The following is an 8,999-nucleotide window of genomic DNA, read 5'->3' on the forward strand; positions in this document are numbered from 1 at the left end:
AAATAAATATTAAGAATATTATTTTGCTAAGTAAAGTTAATAATTCTCATTAAATTGAATGTCAATATAAAATTATTTTGTATTAATAATAGATATCTATTAAACTTTATATATATATATTGTATGATATACATTATTTAATCTCATTGAAAAACAAATTAAAAATGTTAATGTTCCATTTTATAATAAAATAATTTGTTTCAGTAAAATAAAATAAAGAATTTGTTGTATCCCAAAGATATCTAACTTATTATCTATTATATTGTTTTGAAAAAAATAGTTATTCTACAAAACATAAATTTCACGTGTTCTCCTCATATTCATTCGGTTCTCCATCCAGTCCATATTTATTTAATTTTATTACAATAATTTAAGAAGATGATAATAGTATATATGTACAAACTGAAGAAATATTATTTAAAAAAATACATTGCATATATCCGTTCAAAAACATTTGAATTCCTGTCCAACAATTTATAAATATAATATATCATAAATTATAATAGATTATTTTATTAATAAATTTATTTTATTATTAAATCTATAATAGATCATAATAAATCTAATATATTTCATAATAATTATGATATCTATTTTATTAAATTTTATTACATTAAAAATTCGATATTTTAGACAATAATAGATATGTTAAACTTATAATAAAAAATGGTATCAAATTTAAATGATTTATCATATATTTTATCTATTTATTATTATATAATAAAACAAAATTTATTTCATGTATAGATTTATTTCACGTATCAACATAATAGTTCTATTTTCCATATAATTCAATTTTATTTTATATTTTATTATTTTATGACAATTAAAATCAGACCACATCATTCAATTCATTTGATAGTTGTAAAAGAAATTAGAAATAAATTCTTTTAGATGACTTTTCTGCTTTAAATTAACATATATTATTTTTTAGCTCAATTAATATATATTTTTAGAAGAGTGAATTGTTGGGAAATCCCACCCAACATGAATATAACATACTCTTATATATCTTTTTACAAAAACATTTTTCAGGAGTTTAAAACAACGTCGATAGTATTAGAGAAATGAAGGAAATTTGATTAACTTATTATTTAATTAAGTATCTTCATTCATTCAATATAGATTTTGATAAAGATGCATGCCATCAATAAATACTTGCATTCTTATCTCAATTGATAAATTGTTAATATATATGGATAACATTAAAGAATATCTATCAATCATCCCAATAAATACACTTCAAATAATAAAAAGTTGTGAGAGACATTTAATTTGTTAAAACATATATTTGAATATATAATACCTCATTTTTTCATTATTAGTGTATACGAGTTTTGTTGACTTTTTAAAATATAGAGAAAAAAAAAAAAATATATATATATATATATATCAAATATTAACTGTATGACTTTTTAAACTAATAGTATAAATTAAATAACTATAACATAATATTAATATTAAATAATAATTAAGAAATAGAATGTCAAATCAAATCATATGTGTACATTTGAATTCTTGGACTAAAGATTTAGCTAAGGAACGACCTTCTAAGGTCAAAGTGTTGGCAAATTTATTTTATTTTATTAACTATTCTTAGCATAAAATATATCAAGAATATAAAATATAAATGATTAACATTGCCACAATGTCAATTAATAGAATATAATTCAAAACCCTCAACAAAACAAAAACACCCAAATGTTGAAGTCTAATCTTTTTTCAACAACAAAAAAAGATAGAGTCTAATTACACTCAAAACTTACACATAAAGATGGCAAAGTGAGTTAGTATGCCATGTAATTAGTCTGTCAAAAAAAGTAGAGTGGTCTAACGTAAGTGATAGAGTCGAAAATATCATTCGTTATTAATTTTTATTTTTGAATATTTTACAAAAATAATAAAAACAAATATTACTCATCAACAATATCAAACTAGTGTGTAACCCGTACGTCGAACGGGAAAAACGTACACTTTAATAAATAAATTGTTATATTAATTTATATATATATATATATATATATATATATATATATATATATCAATTCTCATAAATTTTATTTACATTAAATACATAAGTTGACTTAAAAAAAAAAACAATTTATAACAAAAAAACAAAAATCTAATTCTAATTTAACTACTTTCTTACACGGTCAATGTTACTGACGAAATGCATTACTCCACCACCACTCTTTAACGATAATGCCTTATTTTTTAATTCTCCAAATAATCTTTTCTTTCCAATAAAACTTATTATAAAATAATATTTTTAATTTTTAACAAATAAGAACAATAATTATTAAAAAATTAAATAATTAGATCAGATGAAATAAGAATTTTTAAAATAATGGACATGACATATATAACTTAAGTAAATTAGTAAATGTAAAGATGAGTAAGTAACTTGATAATGAATTTTTATTTTTATATTATTCAACATAGTATGTTATTTATATGAAATACATGATATTTAAAAATTATGTAAATTTTGTTGTATTAAGTGGCAAAATATTTTTCATTTCGGTACTACTCACAAAATACCACATAAAAATAATACACATAAAAACTATGGTTATCTTTTATGGTTGAATTTAATAATAAATTTAGAATGTAAAATGTATAATAGATTAGTAAAATTAAAATATAAGAATAGTAGTTTTTAAAAAATCATTACACACCTTCACATGTAAACTCGTCGAATCGTTATGTAACAAATTTGTTAAATCAGTGTTTGAAGTTTGAAAAACCATCATTTCTACATAAAACTGTCGAATCGATGTAATGAATTGTATTTTTTTTTGAAAAATACACATGGACCATGTAGCATGAAACTTGATGTCTTTGAACCTCGAAGCCATAATAAAATGTGTGCGTGTAATGGGAATCCCCTTTTGGTACATGTCCCTAAGAAATTTTAAATATATTAATTTGTAATATTCATAAGTTCGTAAATATATATTTGTATAAAAGTAATAAGAAAAGAAATACAAAATAGATAGTAAATATTACCTGCAACAATTTCACCAAATATTTTTTTCTTTTTTAAAATCACTCATCGATCAAGTTTCAATTGCTTTAACCCTCTAATAGAATGAAACTTTTTTATTTCTTGTCAATTAGCATTGCACACATTATGGTGATAAACCCAAAATTTTATATCTAGTATAACTTTTTATCTTTATTTAAATATATTATTATTTTCTTCATAATTTGTAAATTAACTTGAATTCATGTACATTATTATTTTTCTCTTCAATATAACTCTGTGGCAACACTATTTATTAGATATCCTGGAATCAAAACTATTAAGACGAACAACAACTATTTATTTAGAATCGTAAAACAAATCTAAGAAATAAACATTTACAAATTACAATTTTTTTAAACAAAATTTAGAAACATAAATAGTAAATATATATATATATATATATATAACAAAATAGTAATCTTTTTTTATAAATAAAATAAAATAACAATGACATATTGAAATAAATTTACCAGTAATTCATGTGAACATAGTTCAAACAGTGTTCCACTGTTCCATATACCCACAAAGTTGTTAGACGCGGAACATACATACTCCCTCAAGAATATTAATCTCATCGAGAAACAAAACCCCGCTTCAATTTTATCCCCTAAAAAATATGAAACACATCTTTGCTAATAACAATTAATATAGTATATAATTTAAAATTTGAATTTATAAAAAACAAAATAAATTAAACCTTATCATCCTCAAGACCATTTCCATTCCAGCATAAAATTTATGTTTTGACATCAGACATAAACAAAACAAATGGTGTACTTGTTCCGTATACTCAAAAAATTTGTTAGACCAACACGACGAACAATGACACAACTTTATCAACCAAATTCCATGACTCATTTCTTGGAGAAATTGAAGCAACAAAACTTCTGATTTTTTCGGAAGAAACATAAAAAAGATGAATAACGAATTTTGGTAAAATAATAATAATAATAATAATAATAATAATAATAATTGTGTATATAGTAGATAATATGAATGATATTTATAAGAGAGGCACCAAACATGAGAGATTGTCGGAGACAGTTAACGGAGTACGGTGAAGTCTGAGGAATTCGTAAAATAAAATAATTTTTTTAATTAAATTAATTTGAAGTGGCGGTTAGTGTTTAAAAAACAATTACCTTTCAAAAACGGTCATGCAATTGATTGTATTTTATTATTATTTTTTTTATTTTTTAATTGGCCACTACGTGAATCGTGAAATGTCAAGTCGTGTATTGTATTTTATTTTTAATTCATTTTCTTATTTTTTTAATTGACCATTAACTTCTCAACTAACGCACGTACAAAGTTCTGATGTAATGGAAGTTTTGTTTTTTTTTTGTAAAAAAATATTTTATTTTTAATTCATTTTTCTTATTTTTTAATTAGTCATTAACTTCTCAAAGAAAGCAGTATCTTAAAAAAAAAAACTGTCAAGTCGTGATGTATTTTTAATTGATCACTAAATTCTCAACAAGAGCGGATGCATCGTGAATAAAGGTTGTGATGTAACATAAGTTTTGTGTCCAACACGTATTATTTCTATTAATAGAAATTTGATATATTCATAACACTCTAGTTAGTTGACACGTGTCAAAGTTGTCAATTTCTCATGTTCGCTTTATTATAATGTATAGATACCAAAAAAATCAATTAAACCATTGAAAAACTCAACTAAACCATAAATATTAAATAAATAAAAAAAGCTATTTACTATGATTAATAGAAAAAGCATATTACTACAAAACAAAGATAACTTAATAGCAACAAATATACATTGGACAAAGAGTATAATAGGTAAACAAATAAGTATTGTTATTAACAATAATTAAACTTAAATTTATTTATGTGCCAAACTATCAATGATTAAATTTATCTTTAAAGAATATAATTAAATTATCAATAAGTAGATGGTTTCCATTGTAGAAAAAACAAGTAGACGAGTTTTTAATTGAATTGAGTTAATTAACGGGTTAATCTCAGTCTTTTAGTTTGGTTGGGTTAATACAAAAATTGAAAGAAAAAAATCTACTAAAGTAAAAATAAAATAAAAAATAATTTTTCTAATTAAGCTCGGCAAACCAACCAGCCAGTGATCGCTTCATTTTTTCAGCAAGTTAAATTAAACTAACGAACTTATATAGTTGAATTCAAACATTCGCAAGAATTTAAATATATCAACATTAAACAAAGTTTGAAGGATCTCATATAAGTTTTAAGACTCTGTTTGGTAAGAACAAAAAATGAGCTTATAGTTTATAGAGTTTTTTTATAAACTAATTCAAGTAATTTATAAATTTACAGCTTATCATATTACTTTCAATTTTACTTTTATTATTGTAATTAAAATTACTTTTTACATTTTCAAATTTATTTATTATAATTTAAAATAATGTTAAAAATTAATTAATTTATAAATGATTTATATAATTTAAAATTTAAAATAATTTTAATAAATGATAATTTAAAGTAAATAATTTATTTATTATAATTTAAAATAAATAAACTAATCAAATCAATAAAAAATATATATTAAATTAATAAATAATTTATTTATTATAATTTTAGTTTAAATAAATAATTTAAAATAGGTGGATACTTCATTGGATTATCAAAGACCATGGCTTAAAAGTTTCTTAAAATACTAACACGGACATTTTAAAAAAAATATAAATTAATAATTTTTTCTATTTTTATGACTAAAACAATAATACAAATAAAGAAAAAAAATGTGCATCTTAAACCTCAACTTGTCTCAAATTGACACCAATCAAGTCACAATATTAACCGTAAAGACAGAGATATCCTTTAGATATACTTTCAAAGAATATTTTCAATCATCCTTAGAATTAGAATTTTAAGTGACTTTTGAATACTAAGTTACAGTGAATTTTAAGTGACTTTTGAATATATACTCGTTTTGAGGCAAAATGGTTAGGCTTTTGTTTGAAAAAAGAAATAGTTAGGCTTTTAATATGTTTTACTAGAATCAATTGTTAGGCTTTTGTTTTAAACCCTTCCTATTCAGACTTTAGCAGACCTCCAAAATACAATTTCTTTTTGGTATTAACAAATTGAAACCATCATAAACTTCCAAAATGACATAATTTTTACAAAATGCTAGTTTCAAGTTAAGTATTCCAAAATGCTAAATACTATAATTCAAAGGCTGAGTTATTTGAACAAAACAACTTTGATGAGTTGATGGCCTAGTAATGACAAGTATGATGAAGATATTGAAGGAAAACAGGTAAACAAAGATTGTTGATGATTATCCCTGATTAGGTAAATCGATATAGGGACTGCAATGAGGGCAAGGGCCACAACACAACAGAGATTTATAACTTGGCAAAATACTCCCATCCATGCAATCACAAATTGGAAGAAAAGACATGGAGTATGATACACTAAATTTACACACCCACATGATTTCATCAAGGATACACTTAATTTAAGAATTAGATTCATTAATTTCCATAATGTGCATCTATGAGAAGAATATCCAGTAACTCCTACTTTACCATTCCAAGCTGATGCAATGATAAGCGTGTTTGGAATCATTGTTTCCACGGTATCACCGCGAGTAGAGCTCAAAGCAACAACTAGAAGCTTTGGATGCCTAGGCATTGAAAGCTTTCCTACCGTTTTCAAAGAGTGAATAGGCAATTTTGTTTCTTAAATTGTTACCATCAATCAATTTAGTCCTGACTTTTACGATTAAACATTTACGTCCATGAAATCGTAACATGTAAATCAAAAAGATCCCTCGATTCAGTTAAATAACTAGATGGCATGGTGTTATAGGTAAAATGAAGATGTGATACTTGACGTGGACTCCATATTGGAAAAGTAACTCCTAGCCTTTTTACCCAACAAATTATAATAAAAAATCATCCTTAGAAACATAGAGCAATGTGGAGTCCACGTCAAGTGTCACATCTTCATTTTACCTGTAACACCATGCCATCTAGTTATTTAACTGAATCGAGGGATCTTTTTTATTTACATGTTACGATTTCATGCAAAATTGCTAATTCATAAAAATCAGGGACCAATTTGTTCAATAGTTACAATTTCAAGGATGAAAATGCTTGAAATTGCTTATTCACTTGTTTTTCAAAACACACCAAAGTTGAAGCAACCCTGGAGTTGTTACCGTGTGACTACACACTCAAATAGTGGAATTAAACCTCTTGCAAATGCAAGGTAACACAAAATACAATATATAGATTCAACCTTTCCATATGATGCATGGTTATCAAATACACAGTAAATGAAGTTCCATTTAGTATTGCAGTATAACACTGCAAAACACAGTACTTATAGATTCACCAATTCTCAAACTAAGAGATACAATTAGTTAGCAAGGCACCCAAAGTTTAATATATTGTGCATATCATATATTTATTATTCCTATAGACATAATATAAAGGCTCGTTCGTATCCATGGAGAATTAGAATGCAAATAGTAGAAAACTTATAGTAACTCTTCTAGTTCTAATTCTATATGTGAATACTACACAAGAAATGTGAATCTATACCTCATCACAAATATCATAAAGTCATTAAATCGCGTGTTTGCTGCAGTGAGAAATCACAATAACTAATTGATAGGTATACATCTAGTATCTACAAATGTCAATCACTCCACCAATGCAAAAAAACTTATTGTGGCCAAACCAATGGTGTCAATCGCGAAATGTGGATAATAGTTTGTTCAAATTCAAATCCCTCTATGCTACATTACTATAGCGCTGCTATAGCCATTATTTGACAATATTTGTACTAAATAGCATAGTGCAAAATAGTAGTGAGTTGTTCAAATTCTACTACCTATAGCACCTCTATTCAACAACATTGGGTCAAACCCAAGATTTGTTCCATTACTATTTACTAGTAAGAAGCACACAACAGAGAATTCATGGAGCTGTGGTATATTTAAAGACATAACACGTATGCTCTAAAAGTTTATCTAAAAAATGGAAGTCAAAATGAACTAACTTGTAAAGCAAATTGACGCAGAGAATCCTCAAAAATCATCAGAATAACAACAACAATATTGAAGTGAAGTAAATCTGATTATTAAATTACTCATAAAAAAAGGTTTCTCTTTGTAGAACAGAAGAAGAAGAAGAAGAAGAAGAAGAAAAAGATCACTTTTTGTTGAAACGAGCTACCTCAGCATCATTGGGAAAGAATCCCATGATACGACCAGCAGAGTTCTGGTAAGCATACATGAATCCACCCATCACACCAATCAAACCACCAGTCACCATTGAAGGTCCCTTGATTCCAGGCTTAATCCCTAACAAATAAACAAAATCCCCAAATCTTAAATTTCCATTTCAATTTAAATTTAAATTCCAATTTAATTCAATTGAATGTACAACGTATAAGGGGTAAATGTAAGAGAGAAATCGAGGAGGATTCTAACCGGAGAGGTATCCGACGGTAACAGAAACGCCGGTGATGGTGACGAAACGAAGGTAATCGAGGGTATTGAAGTTGCCGACGACAGTAGAGAAAGGAGGGTTGCGATCAACGACCGGGTACTCTGGTTTAGTGGAAGCAGTGATATCTGTGTTCATCTTTTCAATCTTCTCTATGGATCGTTGCTGCTGTAACACTAATCTCACTACAACCTCAACCTCAACCTCAACAACAACACTAACTCTTTGTTTCTGCTGGTGTCTGTCACTTTCTCTCTCTGTTTCATTTCTCCTTTGGGCCTCCTTTTTTCACTTCTCGCTTGGGCTTCATTTCTCCTTTGGGCCTCCTTTTTTCACTTCTCGCTTGGGCTTCAAACTTTAATACCCCACACCATCGAATATATTTTCACGCTGCTATTCGTACCCCTATTTTTTGCTAATACTTTTTTCTACAAAAGCAAAATGATATTCATTCTACAAATTCAACCTCACTAAAAATATAATTGAAACCAAAATCTATATGTAAAAAAATATGTATT

The 8,999-nt window shown here is 25.8% G+C and overlaps 1 protein-coding gene across 1 annotated transcript; it reads right to left on the reverse strand.

The window, feature by feature from the left end:
- Nucleotides 1–8,023: 8,023 nt before the first annotated feature.
- Nucleotides 8,024–8,723, reverse strand: LOC101513084 (uncharacterized). The gene is made up of 2 exons (XM_004486274.3): nt 8,466–8,723; nt 8,024–8,336 (listed from the first exon to the last, which is right to left on the reverse strand). Exons 1-2 carry the CDS (start codon nt 8,617–8,619, stop codon nt 8,185–8,187), a joined length of 306 nt encoding a protein of 101 aa, XP_004486331.1. The 5' UTR covers nt 8,620–8,723; the 3' UTR covers nt 8,024–8,184.
- Between the last annotated feature and the right edge of the window lie 276 nt (nt 8,724–8,999).

Source organism: Cicer arietinum, chromosome 1 (genome assembly GCF_000331145.2).
Source record: "Cicer arietinum cultivar CDC Frontier isolate Library 1 chromosome 1, Cicar.CDCFrontier_v2.0, whole genome shotgun sequence".
Taxonomy (NCBI): Eukaryota; Viridiplantae; Streptophyta; class Magnoliopsida; order Fabales; family Fabaceae; genus Cicer; species Cicer arietinum.

What these genes read in the sequence shown, in the direction of transcription:
- LOC101513084 (XM_004486274.3), bottom strand. Translation starts at nt 8,619, where the DNA reads ATGAACACAGATATCACTGCTTCCACTAAACCAGAGTACCCGGTCGTT. An exon ending in TACCGTCGGATACCTCTCCG is followed by an intron (nt 8,337 to 8,465) that starts GTTAGAATCCTC and finishes TTTATTTGTTAG; the next exon opens with GGATTAAGCCTGGAATCAAG.